At 34.8% G+C, this 22,449-nt stretch overlaps 1 protein-coding gene across 15 annotated transcripts in view; it reads right to left on the reverse strand.

Annotated features, from left to right (window-relative positions):
• Nucleotides 1-22,449, reverse strand: part of PTPN4 (protein tyrosine phosphatase non-receptor type 4) — a 236,883-nt gene that overhangs the window by 61,443 nt on the left and 152,991 nt on the right. For all 15 annotated transcript variants that reach the window (XM_086718402.1, XM_086718407.1, XM_086718410.1 and 12 more), the window contains 4 exons: nucleotides 18,785-18,848; nucleotides 14,629-14,801; nucleotides 8,089-8,157; nucleotides 1,536-1,661 (listed from right to left, as the gene is read on the reverse strand). In XM_086718402.1, coding sequence (XP_086574528.1) covers nucleotides 1,536-1,661; nucleotides 8,089-8,157; nucleotides 14,629-14,801; nucleotides 18,785-18,848 — 432 coding nt within the window. The remainder of the gene's footprint in view (nucleotides 1-1,535; nucleotides 1,662-8,088; nucleotides 8,158-14,628; nucleotides 14,802-18,784; nucleotides 18,849-22,449) is intronic.

Raw genomic sequence — 22,449 nt, forward strand, 5'->3', positions numbered from 1 at the left:
GATCTCACGGTTCGTAGTCTCAAGTCTGGCATCAGACTCTGTGCTGACAGCCTGCAGCTCTGAGCCTGAAGCCTGATTCAGATTCTGTGTGTCTCTCTTTCTCTCTCTCTCTGCCCCTCCCCCGCTGGTGCTCTGTCTCTCTCTCTCTCTCTTCCAAAAATAAATATTAAAACAAAAATTTTTTTTAATGGAAAAATGAGTGCCTGGAAAAGGGACCAAAAAAGATGATTCTGAATTTTCTTCAAACAGTTGATTAGCCTCTGAATATATACAGTATTTTATATATATAAAAAGAGATAATTTAGCAATCTGCAATTAGAAACACAGAAACTTTTGAGTCTATCTTTTCTAGCTTAGGAAGACACTGAGCGGGGGTGCCTGGGGGCGCTCAGCTGGATGAGCGTCCGTCCGACTCCAGCTCAGGTCACGATCTCACAGTTAGGGAGTTTGAGCCCCAAACTGGGCTCTCTGCTGTCAGCGTGGAGCCTGCTTCGGATCCTCTGTCTTCTTCTATCTCTGCCCCTCCCCTGCTCATGCTCTCTCTCTCTCTCTCTCTCTCTCTCTCCAAAAAGAAATAAACATTAAAAGAAAAAAAGGAAGACACTAAAGTATGAGATAATGTTCCCTGAACCAAACTATTTATACACATACTTTACTTTCAATATGGTAGAAGTTTATTCTTGGGCTGACAAACACCCATCGGTGACACAACTTCTAGAATTTACTACACACTTATTGGATATTAATGTGTATAAAATATTTCTAAAGTTAGACTTCTTCAAATATTATATTCCATACAAAAATTCAAGTATTTTGTATTAAACCTTTTGGTTGAACAAGGTCTGTGAACATACTGAGATGTGTTTATCATTATTTAGTTACATCCATATATTCAACACATTTGTTAACACATTATAAAATTAACAACTTTGGCCAGTACGAGCTGATTATCTTACTATTATCTATATCAAAGCATACAGTTTTGGTAGGAAATAATAGAAGTATATAAACAGTAAGTGCTGAGTAACACAGGCTTCTTAGCATAGATATAGCTAAGCTTGTGGGAGCTTACGTTGGAAACCCCTTTTTCTAGACCACAGAAAGTGGTGAAACAGTGGTTGGGGTAAGAGATAAAGTAAGATAATCACAATCATTTAGCATTTTCAAAGAATATATGCTCCCCTAGAAATTCTGCTTGAGAGCCAATAAAAAAGGATTATGCCAGTAATAACCATTATTTCCAGATTTCAAGTCTACTAATAGATCTTGATTTATTAGCTAGAGACCCATACTGTATAGGATAGTGAACATCCTTGTTCAATGTTCTACTCCCTCATTCACTGAGGCTTTTCCAGGCCATTTATGCAATAAGCTGCAGGCTATGAGGAAATAATGCTCTGGAGCAACAAAAATCATGTCTGGCTAAAAGATTTAAAGGTAAAGATTTACATATTTCGATCTTTGGGCAATGGAAATAACACAGTCAATAATTTAGAAATTAGCAACATGTACACCTGATGTCAGTCTGTACTTACTGATTAGGAGTTCCAGGTGGAGATCGCGATGGAAGGCTTTGTGTTTCTAACCTGTCATCAGATATTGAGTTTCTGCTTACTACTTCCCAATCCATTAATTTCCGTGCCAAGGGCTTACTTGGGGATCTGCAGAAATAATTTAGTATGTAAACATTTTTATACCTCCAACTATAAACCAAATCTTAGAATTTGTCATATTCTAGATGAATAAAAATAGTTTACTTAAATGAAATTAATGCATTTGGCGGCTATATACCTCATAATTTCCTAAGAAATTACATCTGCTTTGTATGAAGAAGGAAGGAAAGACACGCTAAGAGTAGAAGAGAGAATAGGAAAGAAAGAGGAAGAAAGGAAAGAGGAGAGAGAGGAGAAAAGAGGAGAAAAAGAGAAGAAACAAGAAAAGGAAGAAAGGAAGAAAAGAAAAAAGCAAAGGAACAGTTGGCTACCAAGTTATCTCATATATGAATACTATAAATATTGACTATTCCAGAGTTTCTGAAATTCTAAGTCATCTTGTGATATATTAAACAACTGCTAGCATATTATCTCCTGAATATCCTTAAATCTTAAACCCAAACCCTGATCCTCTGCCTCAACAGAGGACATGGCAAAAAGGATAATTATGTATTTTTTCCATTTTATTCATAATAGGACAGTGGATTTTTTTTTTCTTTGTTTTGTTTTTCCAAAAAACATCATTTAGAAGGTTAACTATTCTGTCTCATGGGAGGGAGTAGAAGACTATGTTTATTGCCTATCTATATATTGTCAGCTATCATTGTAATAAAGATGAAACCTAAGTAATCTTTTCAGAAAAGATACTGAAGTTTGCAGAGATCAGAAATCTTTAGAATTTAGGTAAGTTAACAACTAAAGTCTTTTTTATGTTCAAATTCAGATAATGGCCAAAATTCATGGAAATATATATGACATCTACTTAAATACCTAGTTTTTTTGACATGCACAGTTAATACGAAGGTTAATATACGGAAGTAAGCTACTTACATAAAAACACATAATAAACGATCTTGCAAGCTGATAGTTTTATATTGCAATAAATTCACTGAAGCACATAGATACAGAATAGACTAAAAAGCACATTACACGTACCAAGAATATTTAATAAAATTTACAGACACAGTAGGAAGTATTAAAATGATGAGTGGAGGGTCCTCGTTTTAACCTTCTATAAGTCAAATCAGTTAAGTATCTATGTCTAAATATTGAAATTTACCAGTATAATGTATGAACCTAGGTCCTCCCCTACATCCTGCATTTTATAATTTATGAGTATCTAAATTTTCAGTGCAATGTTTTAGTTTATTAATTTTATGAAACCACAAGTAACTTAAATTACTTACGAATCCAAACCACACAAGTGCCTCATTTCGTATATTCATAGCCCAAACCTTTTTTAGTTTGGCTTAATGACATTTCCTTAATTTAAGAACTTAGAACATTTCGTAAGAGAGATGTAATGTTATTGATTTAAAAATAGGCACTGACTCAGATTTAGTTTTTCATAAATGAATTCAAATTATAGGCTTTTCTTATTTGAAGACAACACAGGACACCATTTAGTCCAATCTCCTAATAGTGCCATGCAAACTAATATTCCTATTAGTCAGAATAAGATGGAAAAAAAAAAGCGATGGTATTTCATACATTTGATTTTTAAAATGAAGATTATCAAAAGAAACCCTAGAATTATTGCTCTTGTATTAATGTTAACTCTCAAGAGTTAATAAGCTATTCTTTCTCATATATTAGACTACTAAATGTCAGCTGTAAGACTGCATAACTACAGTTAGATTGACTACTTTCATTTTTGAAGAGAGGGAAAAAGTCATTTGAAGACGAAAAAATCCAATTATACTCACCTAGTAGTATAAAGCGTCAGAACACTTAACTGTTGTTAATAAACTAAACATGGTTGGAAATGCTCTGCGCTTAAAACTAAATTTCAAGAATTTTATTAACAGCTTTAACCTCAGAGACCCACCCACTCAAGCTTGCTGTCTATGTTTCCTGTTGAGTGTGGAAATTTCAGAGAAAAAAATACCACACTTCATCAGTGTGTTTGCAATGTGGTAAATATATTTTCTGACCATGGCACTTTATTTTTCTGTTACACGTGAACATTCTTTTGCTTTCTTCTTAGGTATTATATGACAATTAAAACAGTGTGAAAGCAATGAAAAGAGTTGAGCGACTGGGAAAAAAAATTAACATATTCATCACTGCTGAAAAAAGTGACCTTACATGAAAAGTTGAAGAAGAAATCTGTTCTATTTATACACCACCAACTAAAATTCTAAGAAGTGGATAAGAACTCCAGAATTCTCTAATACTTTAACAGAATAACTTAATAACTGCTAAAACCATCAGAGTTTTTTGGTAGATATGCATCAGGTCATCACAGTGAGGCTGTGATATATTATAAAAACAAGCCTTAGACTTTTGGAGATGGAAGGGTCATAAACACTAAACAAAACTTTGTCCCTGCTAAGGACTTATTTTAAGGAAGATTCATAGAATTCCACATAACAAATGATATGGGACAGATATTTAGGACTTCTTATATTGGAATTTTAGCTCTACTATTCCTTAAATAACGCATATTTGTTTCATAAAATAACCTATTACAATTTTCCATTTTAATAATGCACATACAAAATGAAGAGCTAGGATGCAGGTATAATTGTGCATATTTCTCAAAGTCACACATGATCAAGATATTCAAACATTAACACTTATAAAGAAAGTACTTTGCATGTGATAATAATATTAATATGTAAGTACATGTATAATTTGATATTCATATCAGGATATCATACTACAGTAGACCTAGTTATCAAACTGTGTTCACTATTTTTATAAATATCAAGCAAGAAAAAATTCAAGCTTCTTGCAAGGAAAAGAAGAAAAAAGCTAAGAATTTTGTTATGTGCATTAAAAAAAATTTTTTTTAATGTTTCATTTACTTTTGAGAGAGAGAGAGGCAGAGTACGAGTGGGCGAGGGGCAAAGAGAGAGGGAAACAGAATCCGAAGCAGGCTCCAGGTTCTGAGCTGTCAGCACAGAGCCTGACGCGGGGCTTGAACCCACAAGCTGTGAGATCACGACCTGAGCTGAAGTCAGCCGCTCAACCGACCGAGCCACCCAGGAGTCCCTTGTTAGGTGCATTTTTAAGAGAAAAGAATCAGAAAAATATTTGCTTTGATTTTAACAAGTCTGAGGGAGTGGTGCAATAAGTCGTAGTACTAAGCGAAAGATACATTTTAAATGAAAACAACGAAGTTAATAGGAAGTAAATTATTTTATTCTTGAGAAATTTCAAGGAAAATAATTTCAAAAGGACTTTCTGTACATTTTACCTTCATACTGGTGCTTAGAACTTTCTAACTGGAAACAAGGGTATCTAAGACTGTAAGAGCGAGGATTCTGAATAATTTCAGTAGCCATGTCTATTACAGTAGGCATCTTTGTTCTTATTTTGTTCTTTTTGCCCTTCCCAAATAACCAAGTAACCAAATAGCCATTAATATGACACTAAGATTTATATTTAATAGAAAAATGACAATATTTCCCTCATAAACCTAAAAAACAAGATATAACAATAAATCAAATTCAAAATATTGAACAAATGTTGAGATAAACTACATCATTCAAATTCAAGTAAATGTATGACAGCAAAATGCTATATAACCCTGACCAGCTAAATCCTTCAAGGCATTTTCAGACAGTTTTCCTGTTGAGTAGATCATTCACACACAAAAGAGGATGGGGGTAAGCCAGGAATGGAAGGGGGGGGGGCGGATAAAAAAGCAAGTTAATTTTATTATTCAAACACATAAAAATCGTGTTTTAATAATTTTTTGTTTCAAATGTCCTTACTCCAAGGAACTTACTCATTTGTTTAAGCACTCAGGGCACAGTACTGGCAAAGAGTAAGCTATTTATATTTTATATATATATATGTAGTAATATTTGATTCAGCCTTGTCAGATATATACAGATACATATCTGTGAGTATACACATGGCAAAACCTTAAATAGTAAGTACCAAAAATTATTTAACGTAATTGTATTGCGTCATAATTTTTTTTATGTTATTTGGCATGTTGGAATTTTAATTTATTTATTTTTCTTTTCTTTATTTTAGACAGGGGAAACCTCGAACACGGTTGAGTTTCCCACGTTTGGGGGAACCGCAGGAATCAGAATGGCCTGAGCACAATGGACAAGCCTCTCCTGGAGAGAACCATCTCTGCGATCGTGGTTATCTCCCCTGCCAGGTAAAATTACTGGCATTTGGAATTTTAACAAATAATGAAGTATCACTTATATGAGCAGAAAAAAAACAATAAAACAATTTTTACTTTTGGAGAAAAGAAAAAAACCAAAAACTCCTTTTACTCTAGAAACACAAAACAGGAAGGTCTTTTTGATAAAGGCTAAAGGTAAAATTAAAATAAAAGCCAAAGCAAAAATTTCTCATTAAAATTTATTAAAACTCTTATGCCTCCTATGACAGGAGATACCAAACACATGAACTCTTTAAGGACTTATCCTCTGTAAGCCATTTCCACTGAAAAAACATGCCTCATTTAAAAGTCATCTACCATACTGCACACATTATTAAAAGAGCTGGGTCTAGTGCAGTGAAAAAAACAGATAAAACTCCCACCCTCATATAGCCTGCATTCTAGTGGGGGAGACAGACAATAAAGGTCGTCTCTCACATCTCTGAGACAGAGCAGCCAAGCGTTCACCTATCTCATGCAGAACAGCAAACCTATTCTGTAGAGGGTAAAAGTGTGGCTAAGAACAGGGAGGCCTGTGTGAGAATCCCTTAATACTTCAGGTAAATTATTCAAATGTGCTGTGCTCAGTTTTCTCATTTGTAATGGGATTTACCTCACTGAACTATGGGGACTGTGAGATAATACACAAAAATTCTCTGGCCCAGATAAATACAAAATAAACCTAAGCCACTCTTAGGTTAACTGGTTATCCTCTTTCCACTTACATGCCCATACAACGGATTCTCTCACAGCAGCCAGAGTGATCCCCTAACCCCCCATATTTTACTATGGAACACTTTAAATATAAACAAAAGTAGAGTGAATAATTTAATAAACACTGCATTCAGGACCCAGGTTCAACAATTATCATTACGGTCAACCTTGTTTCATTTGTCCCTACATTTACCTGAACCCTCTCACCCCAATGATTCTGAAGCAAATCCTAGAAATCACGGTATTTGTAAATACTTCAGAGTACCACTATAAAACAAAACAACTCTGCCAGACTCTTAAAAGTCCAAGTCCCTTTATATCTCTTCAATGCTCTCAGTCCCCACTGGCTTTCCCTTAAATGCAAAGTCCTTACTATTTTGAACATGGGGTCATACAAGTTCTGGCTGCTGCTTACCTCCCTAACATGTTCTCTACTGCTGCTCCCTTACTGGCCTGCCTACTCTTCCTCAAACATGACAAGCAGGCTCCAGCTCCACAGCCTTGCACTGGCTCAATCCGTTACTTGCATTAGATATCTGTTGCACCAATCAGAATTTAAGCTCCAGGGGGCTAAGACGTGTGTCCCGTTCTTCATTCTATTCCCAGAACCTGACACACGCTCATAAGAGTAGGTCCTCAATAAATATTTGCTGCCACCGATTTGGTCACTCCTCCTCCCTCCCACTTATTGGATAATCCTGTTAGACTGCTGCTCACGGATCTCAAACGAGACTTGTGCCAGGTTCACTACTTTTTCCGTTACAAATCTGTTCTCTTTCTTGTATCCCTTTGTCCATTTCTGTCACTCAAATCTGACGGTCTCTCCAGATACTCCTATCTCTAACACACCTCCATCTAAATGATTTAACAACTTCTGTTAGTTCTACCTGCAAAATATTCCTCAAATTTGGCCCCTAGTCTCCATTTCATCACCAATGTTTTAGGTCAGGCCTTCATTATTTTCACTGGGATTACTGCAATAACCTAATTGGTCTCTTAGCACTGGGTCCTTACTTCCAATCCATTCTCCATCATTACTCATAAAACTATTTTCTAAAACATAAACTTCATCATGTTGTTTCAACTTGCTTGAAAACAATAGCTCCTAAAAATATGAAGATAACTAAATGGCACTCCCCCAAAATTAACTTTTCTCAACAAGATGATGTAAAAAAAATGGAAATGGGCTGAATAATACATGAAATTAATCATTATGTTTTTCAAAAATGTTAAAAAAATAAAGGAAATAAACTTTCCCAAATATGTTACATGAATAACGTAGTATTTGATTCAGCCTGGTCAGAACTACAATGTTTGATACAGGGTTAATTTAGCTCACATTAAAATAATGTGGGGGGGGGGGCAATGAATAAACTAGACAAATTATTTCATTACTCCCTCAACATAATTTATTGTTTAATTAAATAAAGGATCATGTGATAATCCTGTAATCACATCTGGAAAAAGAGTTTTTAGTAATTTTAATCTTTCTTTTAAAAAAATTCAAACACTGAAATAGAGGCAGCTTACCTTGCAAATACCCTGTCTTTATTTGCTTTTTCTTTGCCATACTGAACTGACTGGACTTCAGTTCTCCCACTGAAATACATAAACATGCACAATAATAAAACCTTAAGGAAAATTATAAGATAAAATAACAACATACAACATGATTATATTACAACTTCATAAGAGACAAATTTGTAGCAGAGAAAAGGGAGCAGAGAAGAAGAAGAAATGAATGGACTGAATTCCAGCTCTACCTGAATGGATGAAGCTTATTTATAGCTCTTCCAATTAATGAACAAACATGTGTTCCACAGACACTTCATTTTTAGATACTTCTTTTATTTGAGAATGACTGTCACTCTCACCCCACAGGTTGGTCTGTGGTTTAGCTAGTATCTCTACTACTCCTTAATGAAGGAGAACACAGGGAATCTTAAAAAGCTGCTCTTTCCTTGGGCTTTTCTTCCTTGTCTACTGGTAACGATCACAGATACAAAGACTGGTTATATTCTCAAATCCTTCCTTGTCCAGACACAGGCAACTCCGGACTTTCATAAACAGGGAGGAACTAAGGACTGAAAAATCACTGGGAGTTGGGCACTACAATTTGCCTTGAAGCTGAATTGTCTAGCAGGCACACAGTTTATGCATGGAAATAGAGCCTCCTCTATGGTAAACCAAGGTGTTCAGAACTTATTTGTTACTAAAAACTTGGTTTTCAGAGAATTTGCTACTTGACACATCATATTATTTAAGTGTGAACAGACATAAATGTCTAGTATATCAAACAGACCCATTTACATTTGTAGATATCTAATTCATATAAAAGCAGCCAAACGTAGGTTTCCAAAGCAAAGCAAACAATTTTAAGATAATCTTCCATAAGTATAGATAAATGTGAACAGAATGGTCTATCTGTTGAAGTTCAAAAAATTTTTTTAAATATTTATTTTTGAGAGAGAGACACACACACAGAGTGCAAGCAGGGGAGGAACAGAGAGAGGAGACACAGAATCCGAAGCAGGCTCCAGGCTCTGAGCTGTCAGCACAGAGTCCCACACCAGGCTTGAACTCACAAACCGTGAGATCATGACCTGAGCTGAAGTCAGACACTTAACCCAGTGAGCCACCCAGAGGCCCCTATCTGTTGATGTTTTAAAGGAAAAGTCCAAAACATAACCATGATTTTTAAACTTAGGTACGTTGAAGTTTCTTAAGAAAATATATTTCCTCTAAGAAGGATAAACTATACTTGCAATTGTGAACAAGGTAACGAGTTGAGGTTCATTATTGTTTGCTATTTCCGCATTAGAACAATGATTTTAATCCTTGGATATTTTGGAACAGAGATAATAAAGATGTGTGTTTGGGTACGTTCATGGAGGAAATAATAAATTGTTTAATATTCCAAAGTCCATCTCTTAGCCTAAATAATATTTCAATATTGTAAGTATTATAATAGTTCTAGTATTTCTAACCACTGTTTATTATGACAGACAGAAATCTTTATTTAATGCATACTCAGTATAGACAGGACTGTGTCCAGATAAACACCTGTCAAGCTGCCATTCCTACCTCAATCATAAGATTATTGATCATTTTGATGATTAAAAAGTGCTTTAGAGTCGTGGGATTGAGCCCAGTGTCAGGCTCTGCACTGATACAGCGGAGCCTGCTTGGGATTCTTTCTCTTCCTTCCTCTCTGCTCCTCCCCTGCTCGTGCTTTCTCCCTCAAAATAAATAAATAAACATTTTTTTTAAAAGTGATTTGGATAGGGGCGCCTGGGTGGCTCAGTCGGTTGAGCATCTGACTTCAGATCAGGTCATGATCTCGCGGTTAGTGGATTCGAGCCCCACGTCTGGCTCTGTGCTGACAGCTCAGAGCCTGGAGCCTGCTTTGGATTCTGGGTCTCCCTCTCTCTCTCTGCCCCTCCCCAGCTCATGCTCTGTCTCTCTCTCTCTGTCAAAAATAAATAAAACATTAAAAAAAATTTTTTAAAGTGCTTTAGATATATTTTTTAAAGTCTGAAAGGACTACAAACAAAACTTAACTTTTACAACTATAAACATGTATGGTTTACTTATACACACTAATTTAATTTAATGTTAACTGAGCTGTCATGGGCTTCAATCCTGTTCTTCCATGATCCACTAAGTTTCATAGGAGGCTCCCAGTCAGCAAACTATTTTCTAGATTCCTTTGTAAGCTGGCTTTCTCTTACTCTACTTTCTGATCTCCCATCAGAAAAAAAGTAAATGTAAGTCAAAAGCTGGAGACTGACAAATGCTGGTAGCTGCTGTAACAGAAGTGGGAATAGGACACTAAGAGAAATCACACCTTGTCAATGTTATATACCACCCCTGGTCAAAGCAGCACCTATTGGGCAGATCCAGAACTGACTGTGACAGTGGTTCTAACAGTGGAGTAGCAGGTCTAGGCTTATGGACTCCAGCCTAGAGGTAACACAAGCTTCTGATCTTTAAGCATTATCCATTCCTCCTGGTTACTTCACTATAACCCTCTTTCACTTTTGCTTTGCCAGCCTAATACCTGTGTAACCAACTCCCTTAATTAAATTGCTTTTATTAGAAAAATCAAAAAGACTTTCTGTTTCCCTGATACATTAATTTACCACCGAAGAGGACTCAAATGAGACACTATTACTCAAAAGGCTGGATTAACAACTTGAATTTCATAATAAAACCATAAAGATAAAACTGAAATATGGGGGGGGCCTGGCTGTATCAGTCAAAAAGGCATGTGACTTTTGATCTCAGGGTCATGAGTTTGAGCCCCACATGGGGTGTAGGGATTACTTAAAGAAATAAAACTTTTTAAAAAATTGAAATACGATGGAGCAATTAAAGGTTTATATTTTATATTATCCATAATATGGTTCATTAGGAGTTTAGTATTATTACTAGAACAACATGAATATACCATAATCTAAGAATACCAAATTCTGACAGCAGGACAGTTATCTTTAAACAATGAGAAAATGCCGATTGGTAAGAGAATACAGGCTCATTATAGGTAATTTCAGCAATACAGAAAAGCATAACAAAAAGATTTTTAAAAAAAATTTAGCCAGTCTTATCCCTAAGAAATAATCTCCATTATGAGTGGTAAAAATCATTCTAAAACTCTCTATATATGTAGAAAATGCTATAAAAATGGACATAATTCTATTAACTGTGTGATTATGCGATATACGCCACTTTTCATGAAAACAGTATTAAACTAATTTCCCTCGAACTGAAAGAAGAAAAAGATTGCCACTCATAAATACATGTATATATATGGTAAGAAAGACAGACCAGGACAAGCTTAAGGAGTTGGTGTTTTTACCATTTAATTTTTGCTAACATGGTTTCTTGTACTTCGACTACTCTCTTGTTTTCTTAGTTCTATTGTTATTTTCACTTTATCAAAGTTTATAGCATTTTAATTCTGTTCTATAGTCATAATTCTGACAGTTGTCAAGGATTATTAGGTCTATATTTAAAGGACTTAAGCTTCATTCTTAGTTCTTTTACCAAGATTCTTCTTGAGTCATGTTGACTTATCTCTTGTGGGTTAATTTTATTATTAAAACATTTTTAGAGGGCACCTGGCTGGCTTAGTCAGAGGAGCTTGTGACTCTTGATATCAGGGCTGTGAGTTACAGCCCCACATTGGGGGTAGAGATCACCCAAAAATAAAATCTTTTTAAAAAGCATTATTTAGGGGCGCCTGGGTGGCGCAGTCGGTTAAGCGTCCGACTTCAGCCAGGTCACGATCTCGCGGTCCGTTGAGTTCGAGCCCCGCGTCAGGCTCTGGGCTGATGGCTCAGAGCCTGGAGGCTGTTTCCGATTCTGTGTCTCCCTCTCTCTCTGCCCCTCCCCCGTTCATGCTCTGTCTCTCTCTGTCCCAAAAATAAAATTAAAAAAAAATAATAATAAAAATAAAAATAAAAAGCATTATTTAAAAAAAAAATTTTTTTTAACATTTATTTATTTTTTGAGAGACAGAGAGAGACAGAGCATGAGCAGGGGAGGGGCAGAGAGAGGGGAGGAGTCACAGAATCCAAAGCAGGCTCCAGGCTCTGAGCTGTCAGCACAGAGCCCGATGCAGGGCTTGAACTCACAGAGCGCTAGATCATGACGTGAGCCAAAGTCGGATGTTTAACTGACTGAGCCACCCAGGAGCCCCTAAAAAAGCATTATTTTTTAGATGGACTCACAGATGTTCTATTCCCTGAGGTTTTGTATATTTGATAATGTTTACTGACTTTAGACTTGAATGGCAAACTGGTAAGTTTAAGATTTTTCAGTCACTTTTTTTTCCTTGAAGACATGGTAGACAAAGGGTGACTCCCAGCTACACATAAGCCTGAATAAAGTTTTATTTGGCATTAACAATGTTTAAAAGTTTTTTGTTTTCTATTTCTTTTAGAGAGAGAGAGAGAGAGAAAGCATGTGTAAGTCAGGTGGGGAAGAAAGTCAGAGGGTGAGATAGAGAGAAAAAGAATCTTAAGCAGGCTCCACACTCAGCACAGAGCCCAATCCCAGGCTCTATCCCACGACCCCCCGGGATCATTGACCGGAGCCAAAATCAAGAGTCAAATGCTTAACCGACTGAGCTACCCAGGTGCCCTAAGAGTTTTTAATCCAAACTGATAAACCTCTAGCAAAGACAGATCAAGGAAAGAGAAGAGAGAAGGTACAAGTTACCAAAATCAAGAATGAAAGAAATGATATTACTACAGACTCTAGAGATATTAAAAAGAATACTATAAACTTTATGCCAAAAATTCAACAACTTAGAGAAAACAGATAAATTCCTTGAAAAACATGAACTACCAAAGCTTACTGAGAAGAAAGAGAAAACCTGAACTGCTTTACATCTATTAAAAAATTTGAGGGGTGCCTGAATAGCTCAGTTGGTTAAGTGTTCGACTTCAGCTCAGGTCACGATCTCGTGGTCTGTGAGTTCGAGCCCCGCGTCGGGCTCTGGGCTGATGGCTCAGAGCCTGGAGCCTGCTTCAGATTCTGTGTCTCCCTCTCTCTCTGCCCCTCCCCCGTTCATGCTTTGTCTCTGTCTGTCTCAAAAATAAATAAAATGTTAAAAAAAATTTAAAAAAAAAAGAATCTGCTGTTCCTTTTTTTGTAGCTAAAAATTTCCTAATTCTGTTTAAGTGTTGCTACTGAATTTGGGGGTTGCTCTGGGGACGGGGGAGAATATATTTTTAATAGTATATCCTGTACTAAGCTTTATGCTATTATTTTTTCTGAGATTACAAACTGGCATTTATAAATTCTGAGATTTACAATACAAATCTTTTTTGTACCACATCTAAATATTTTCTGCATGAATATATAACATGAATTAATCTAACACGTAATGATGAAAGGTTTTATTTACTGAAGATGGAAAATATTATTTATGAAGCAGAAACAAAAATGGATAACACTTGTTTTAGCAGAGATTACGAATGACTTTTTCTACCTGATTCTTACCAGGCTGCACTTAAAAACTAGCTTTCCTGAGTCTTGTAAGAATTCCAGAGGCAAAATTAATCAGAATTTCTCCAAATTTAGAATTATCTCCCAAAGACTGTTTCTTTTAGGAAAAGATAAAATAGTAATCAGACAGTTTTAGGAAAAGAAATTTGGGGTTATTGTTCAATGACTAAATGTAATTTTTGCAGAACAGCTGTTTTGAACTCTTTATAATAAAGGGTTCAACAAACTCATACATAAAAAAGCAAAGTACAGGTATCCCCTGCTTTTTGTAAGCCTGTGTCACGCCACTATGCTTGTACAATATAAGGAAAACCCAGCACTCAGCATCTGTTCTGCAGCGAGCCACTGAAGAGGCAGCACACCCCGCAAGCAGCGAGACTGCCCCCGTCCCCTGCCCCAAGTTCCTTCCCAGGGAGTACACTCAGCATCTCAGCAGTAAGCCACCAACGCTCTGAACTGTGTCTGTGAGCATCTGTGCTTTATCTTGATTTATTTTGTGTATTCAATAGCAAGATGTGTCCTCAGGTAAAAGAAAAGCCTGTGAGAGGTAATTTTGGGGGTCTGAGAATGCTAAAAAAGTTTACCATTATAGATTAATGGTAATGGCTTCTTCATGTATGCCATTTGGCTTATGAAAGGTTTTACAGGGACATTCTACTTTTAGATAGTGAGGGAAACCAATAAATTACATGTTCATGCAGAAGATACCTTTGCTTTTACAAATAAAGGTGTCTTAGAACAAAGAAAAGTTTTCTTGTAAATGTTTAACAAAGACATAATGGAAATTATAGATGTCTAGAATGTAAATAATTAAATATCATTGATTTACCTTTGAGAATAATGATCAAAATTATACTCAATGGAAGAGGTTTCTCCCATATGGCACAAGAACCTTTAAACTTTTGGCTGATATAGACAAAGGGGCCACACGCCACAGAGATTCTGACTCGGTAGGGTGTATAAATAATAAACATTCTATGACTCAATAAAATACACGCTTATTTTACAGTGAGGAAAAATCCAATAATAAAGCATTAGTGCATAAGCAATACTTACCAGTACCGGAATTTTGAACCTAATGTAAAATAATGTGCAAAAAAGTTCTTTTGAGGTGGAAGCGGTCTGTCCAAACGGAAGAATGTGTGATGTTCTACACATGCTTTCCACAAATTTTTGCATGCTCTGTAATTCACCATATTAAATCCCAGTAACGTTTCTCTAGATTCGTGCTGTAGTAAATGACAAAATGCAGAGAATACCAGGAAAACATCAGGATCTAATGCTCCATTTAGTTTACTTTTTACAGATAAACATTCTAGCCTTACAAATACTAATCCCTGTAGCACAGCCCCTTTTTTGTTTATCCAATAAAAAGGCAGTAAAATAAACGGAAAGGTTTGCAAAATGTGGACCTCACCTCAGTCAGTAATATTACAACTCTTAGGAACTTTTATTTTACAATATAGCTACAAATAAGTTTAAAATTGGATATATATCTGTTTTTAAAGCTTACTAGCTATAATTCTATTTCAAAATATAATCCTGGAACATAAATTAAACTATAAGATACATACACTTTTTAAAACCATCTCAAAATTTGTATATCTGTGTAGACTGCAAGTACATAGGAATATTCAGCACTTATAAACACTATTATGTAACTCAAATTTTAAAATAAGTAGCAACATAATAGAAGCATTTCCTTAATTTTTCTCTAAAAGTTTGGCACAAATTACTTTTTAAATGGTTTTACTGAAGCAAACTACATCTAGTAAGTCACACATGTTCTAAGTGTATAGCTCTGGTATTCACACAATGAATGCAACCATTTAACTTCCAACCAGAACAAGAAATGGATTATTACTAGCAACTCTGAAGTATCTCCCCTTTCTACCAGATTATTTTTGCAAAGGTAATCACTCTTCTGCCTTTTATCACTACAGATTAGTTATGCCTGTTTTTGAACTAAATTATATACATGGAATCATACATATGTGTCTTAAGGTTTGAATTCTTTTTAGTATTCTGTTTCTATATCCATCCATATGGTTATGAAACAGTAATTTTCATTCTGTGTAATATTCTATCATATGAATATGTCAGTTTATCCATTTGTTGTTGACAGATACTTTGTTTTTCCCATTTCAGGATATAAAAATATTGTTATGTATATTCCTGTATGTGGTCTGATGCACATGTGTGTACATTTCTGTTGTTGGATAAGATATGCGTGTTCATCTTTAGTAGATAATGCGCAACAGTTTTCCAAAACAGTCAGATCAATATATACTCCCTCCCACCGGCTGTATATCCTCTAACTCACCAACCACTGGCTTATCAATCTCTTCTCTACACTATTCCTGTGGATGTGTAGAAGTATCACATTTTGGTTATAATTTGTACTCCCCTGATGATCACAGAGGTTCAACACCTTCTCACATTACTGGCCACATGGCTGTCTTCATTTCTGAAGTATCTGTTCAAGTCAGTAGCATATCTTTGGACTGGGTTGGATATATAACCAAGGATGTGGGTACGTGTGTATTATAGATATACACTGTGCTATTTCACTCCCTTCATGCTATCTTTTGATGAATATAGTTCTTAATTTTAACACAGTCCAAGTTACTGATCTTTTAAGGTTTTCTATGCCTTGTTAAAGAAATGTTTGCCTATCAAAAGGTATGATAGCATTTCCATAACTAAAATATAGTAAGATGCCCACATATAAATATTAAACTACTGGGGTGCCTGGGTGGCTTAGTCGGTTGAGCGGCTGACTTCGGCTCAGGTCATGATCTCACGGTCTATGAGTTCGAGCCCCACGTCGGGCTCTGTGCTGACAGCTCGGAGCCTGGAGCCTGCTTCGGATTCTGTGTCTCCCTCTCTCTCTGTATTCTACCATTCACGCTCTATCTCTCTCTCTCTCAAAAATAAACATTAAAAAAAAGTAAATATTAAACTATTATTTTAGAAGATAATATGCTTAAAATACCACTTCTTGATCACCAAAAAATTTTTAACTGTGCTTAACAGTGGCTTTGTATGCACTAACAAGTAGTTTACATGCTGTACCATATGCCATGAATATTGATTAGGTCTCACACAGAGCATTACACAGCAATACTCTGCAGAAGCAACATCTAAGAATCATTTATGTTCTACCTTTTTTGACACTTTGCATACGTCAAAAAGTCTATGTGTGATTCTGGCTTTCTACCAATTGTACTTGGTACAATCTGTAATAAATTATAATAAATTTAAATAAATTTTATATTTATTTAAATATATTAAATATTTATATTAAATTATTAATATATATTTAATATATATAATATATATAAATATATATATTTATATTTTTATATATTTTCATAAATATATTTTATATTTATATATTATATATTTATATTTATATATATTTATATATATAAATATATATAAAATATATATTTAATAAATATATTAAATTATATTAAATTATTTAAATATATTAAATAAAAAATATTAAATAAATAAATTTATTTAAAATTATTAAATAAATAAAAAATATAATAAATTATAATAAAATCCACATTTTGTAAACAATAGACATAAAATGTTGTATTAAGAGATAAGTAGTTTCTATAAAGTGTGGGTATTTAAAAAGATGTTCCTGAGAGAAAACATTAACAAAACGACATTCTACAGACTACAACCATATACAGTCTCAGATCAGTTGTTAGATGACTTTTGTTGATAATATCTGTGGCTAAACACATTCCTAAATGATATACTACCTCACAGAATGGTTTGAGGATTAAATGCTATGAAAATGATTGTGTGATTATCAGACACAGAGTAAGACCTCAATAAATGTTAAATACCACAACTACTATTAGTAGTAACAATAGTACTATTAATGGGAAAAAATTAGAAAGTTGACTTCTACATTGCCTTCTACCAATATAATGATTTAAAGTAAAGTATTTTAGAGAAGTAGAGGCTTCCAGATAAGATTTGAAACGTATACAAAAATGTTCATTAGCAGCATTAGTTGTAATAGACACAACCTGGAAATGCCAAAAGTATCCACTAACATAAGAATAAATAATTTATGGTATATTCAATCAACGGAACACCATGTAGCAACAGAACAAAGTACTGCTATGTGCAACAATATGGATGAATCTCATAATGTTAAGGTTAGAAGGTACACAACAGGAGAACATTATGTATGATTCATTTTTTAAAGTTCAAAAATAGGCAAACTAATCCATGGTGATCAGTATTTACCTTTCAGAAAGGTTAATGACAGCAAGTGAGCATCAGATCCATCAGCAATAAAACCAAGGTGACAGTAACATTCTACATATTAACATGATATATTATTACATACTTACCAAACACTATACTTAATATTTATACACTTTTCTGTGTGTTTCAATAAAACTCTATAGAAAAAAACTTTCATATTTTGTGAGGATAAAAGGGAAATCATAGTTGCTGATAAAATACAGTTGATTCAAATATTTTTAAGATTTCAAATACATTTTACACACACACACAACTCCCTTGAAATCTGCATTAATTTGTTACAATTTGTAAGAAATAATTTAAGTCAAAGGATAAAATTAGTTTAACTTGGTTAAATAGAGAAAATCATTTGCAAGATGAAATTCTTTCCCATAACAACTCAATGTGTTGTATTTAATATACAAAAGGACACCACCATTCACACAAAGGGAGGAAATGTACTATACACTCATGAACTAGAAACAAAACTAAACACTCAGTTTCCCTAAAATGAAATGAGCATATATACGAAAGAAAGTGTTGTAGATCAGTTAAAAAAAAAAAAAAAAAGAAGAAGAAGAAGAACATATAAAATGCTCAGTTACCACCTTCATGACTAGACCCTGGCAACTGACAATGAACATCACAATTGAGATCAGTTTCAAAGTTCAAAAGAGAGCAGAATGGTTATTTAGAAGAACTTTTTAAATCAGAACCACAGTAACACTGGGGAAATAAACACTGTCATAAAATGTGAATTAACTAAATCGGTGGGCAGTTATCAACCTCACACTGAGAGTCTGGCCACGAATGACTTCATTTCTGAAGACTTCACTTATATAAATACTATTTGTTTATATAAATGTTATTTATATTTATACAAATAGTTTTATAAATATATTCATTTATATTAATAATCATTAAGATCATCACTCACCAATTCTTTTCTAAGTTGAATAAAAAACTGTTTGCACTTAAAAGAAATTTTTACAATCTTCAACCTGGATAAAAAGAATGAATTGGAGTGTTTATAATACTGAATGAAGATAAAAACAGTAACTTAAGAAAATAATTCAAAAAATAATCTTTTAGCTGTATATATAGTAACCTCTGAACATTTAATCATATATACACACATTACATAAATAATCTAAAGATTCTGGTGCTTCATGAAAAATAATTAGAATCTATATACTCAATTGAATAAAGTTTTATCAGAACATTTGCTGTGAACTACACATTTTCTAATTTTCAGCTCTAGAGAAATACATAAAAACACATATCACAAATTAAAATTTCAAGATATACCAACAACATAGTTATTTACTTTTTAAAACTACAAGTAGTTTTCTGGTTCTGTAAGGAACTCAGAAATCACCACTCCAATGTATTAAGTACAAAGCTCAACAGACTGAAAAACCAACAACTCTTCTTGGCTCCATAAGAGACAGGAGGGCACAGGGCAAACTGCTACCCTCAAGGCCTGAGACCAACAAGTGCATGCAGAGAGCTGCAGCTTACCAGAGCAGAGACTCACGAGCAGAAACTGCCAGACGAACCAGTGTCAAGGCAGTAAAACCTGAACCGTAATTTAAGAATTGTTGGAGGCTCCGTGTAGCCAACTTCCAGAGTTAAAAACTCCAGAGGCACCCAGTCATACGGGGGCTCCTGCAATATTTGTTAAGATTTACCTCTAGGAGTTCCATCAGGTTCGCATGGTAAATGTCAGAGAAAAATACCCTTGGGTTTCCAGCAAGAGAAGGGGAAAGGAACCATCTTGAAATACACCAGAGCACTCTGTTCTTAATAAGGTCCTTCAGGAGTAACTAGTTAGACAAATCCTAACCTGCTGGGGTACTACTACCAAAGCTTAACTAGCCTGGGGAAGCCAAACCAACTCCAGCTCACTCTAACCATTCTATCCCACCTAGCAGGGAGAAAAAAAACGAGAAACACTTGTGAGGCTCACAGTCTAGAGGCACAGGCTCACTAAAACACTGAGGGCTATTCATAGAATACAGTACACTTGCCTTTCCCCAACACCTGACAACATTACTAAGAGCTTATTTACAGCAGTTCCTTTAACTAAAATACCATATCTGGTTATCAAGAAAAACTTACAAGGCACACCAAAAGGCAAAACACGATGTGAAGAAACAGAACAGAACCGGACATGGAAGAGACGCTGGAATGATCAGACTGGGAATTTAAAACATCTACAATTAATATGCTAAGGACTCTAAAGAATAAAGTAAAAAGCATATAAGAACAAATGGGCAATGTAAGTACAGAGATGGAAATCATAAGAAAGAACTTCAAGAAAATGCTATGGGTAAAAAACACTGTAACAGAAACAATACATTTCATGACCTTATTAGTACACTTGACAAAGCTGATGAAATAATCTCTAAGATAGAGGATATATCAGTAAAATCCCCCAAACCCAAAAAGCAAAGAGAAAAGGATGTAAAAAGAACAGACTATCTAAGAACTGTGGGACAACTACAAAAGATGCAATATACAGTAACATATGGTAATGAACATACCAGAAGGAGAACAAAGTAACAGAAGAAATGTCTGAAACCAAAATAACTAAGGAATTTCCCTAAATTAACACCGAACATCAAAGCACAGATCAAGAAAGCTCAAGAGAACACAAACAGGATAAATGCCTAAAAAAACACACCTAGGCATATCACTTTTAAGTTACAGAAAATCAAAGATAAAGAAAAAATCTTGACAGAAGCCAAAGGAAAAAACACCTTACCTATAGCGAACAAAGGTAAGAAGAATTACATCCAACTTCTCCAAAACCATAAAGAAGAGCGCATTGAGAGAAAAAAACCACCAACCCCTTATTTTGTATTCTTGAAATTACCCTTTAACAAATGAATGAGAAATAAAGACATTCTCAAATAAAAGTAGGGGGACTTTATTACCACGGACCTGCCTTGCAAGAAATGTTAAAAGAAAAAATTAATATAGGCCCAAAACTTGGATCTATATAAAGAAAGGTAAAACAGTGAAGAAGGAGTAAGTGACATTACAATAAAAACTTGATTTTTCATATTCTTAACTGATCTAACGTATAACATTTTCTTCAAAATAAGAAAAGCAACAATGTATTCAATTAGGTATGCTTATGTACCTATCATATATGTATAATTATATATATATAAAGTTATATACTTCTGTAGGCTTATAAATAAGTGAAAGGATTGACAGCAATGATACAAGGGACAGGAGGAAGAAATTAGTATTATTTCATTATAAGGTACTCACACTACCTGTGACGTGGCATATTATCATTTGAAAGTAGACTTGGACTAATGTAAATAGAACTGCAAACTCTAGAGCAACCACTTAAAACAAGTAAAAAAAGAAGTAAAACTGATAAGCTAAGTAAGGAGAGAAAATGAGATCATATAAAATGCTCAATTAAAATAACAAATGGCAGAAAAAGAGGGAAACAAAAATGGAAACAAAGAACAAGGGCAACAAACAAAAAAAGTAATGAATATGGCAGATACTAATACAAACATCAAAAATCCTTTAAAAATGGCAAAAGGCTAAATGCAACAATTAAAAGATACATTGTCAGAGTGGATCAAAAAACAAGATACAACAGTATGCTGTTTAAATATAAAGACATATATACGTTAAATGTAAACAGATGGATAAAAATATACCATGCTGGGGCGCCTGGGTGGCTCAGTCGGTAAGCGTCCGACTTCAGCTCAGGTCATGGTCTCATGGTTCATGGGTTTGAGCCCCGCATCGGGCTCTGTGCTGACAGCTCAGAGCCTGAAGCCTGCTTCAGATTGCGTCTCCCTCTCTCTCTGCTCCTCCCCCACTGACACTCTGTCTCTCTCTCAAAAATAAATAAACATTAAAAAAAATTGAATACATATATGTGTGTGTGTGTGTGTGTGTGTGTGTGTGTGTGTGTATACATATATATATATATATATATATATATATATATATATATATATATACACACACCATGCTAAGACTAATCAAGAGAAGCAGGAGTAGTAGGGTTGTAATGGCCATCATGGGGACTATAGTTAATAACACTGTATTGTATATTTAAATGTTGCTAAGACAGGGGCGCCTGGGTGGCGCAGTCGGTTAAGCGTCCGACTTCAGCCAGGTCACGATCTCGCGGTCCGTGAGTTCGAGCCCCGCGTCGGGCTCTGGGCTGATGGCTCAGATTCTGGAGCCTGTTTCCAATTCTGTGTCTCCCTCTCTCTCTGTCCCTCCCCCGTTCATGCTCTGTCTCTCTCTGTCCCAAAAATAAATAAACGTTAAAAAAAAAAAAAAACTTTAAATGTTGCTAAGACAGATCTTAAAAGTTCTCATCACAAGAAAAAAAGAATTGTAATTATGTGTAGTGACAAACATTGACGAGATTTACAGTAGTGACCATTTTGCAATATATACAAATACTGAATCATTTTTGTACACCTGAAACTAACATAATGTTATATGTCAATTATATCTTAAAATTTTTTTTATTGTTTATTTATTTTTGAGAGAGAGATGGACAGAGCTCGAGCAGGGGAGGGTCAGAGAGAAAGGGAGAAACAGAATCCAAAG

The sequence above is a fragment of the Puma concolor genome, chromosome C1 (assembly GCF_028749965.1).
Source record: "Puma concolor isolate L17-30 chromosome C1, mPumCon1.1.hap2, whole genome shotgun sequence".
Taxonomy (NCBI): Eukaryota; Metazoa; Chordata; class Mammalia; order Carnivora; family Felidae; genus Puma; species Puma concolor.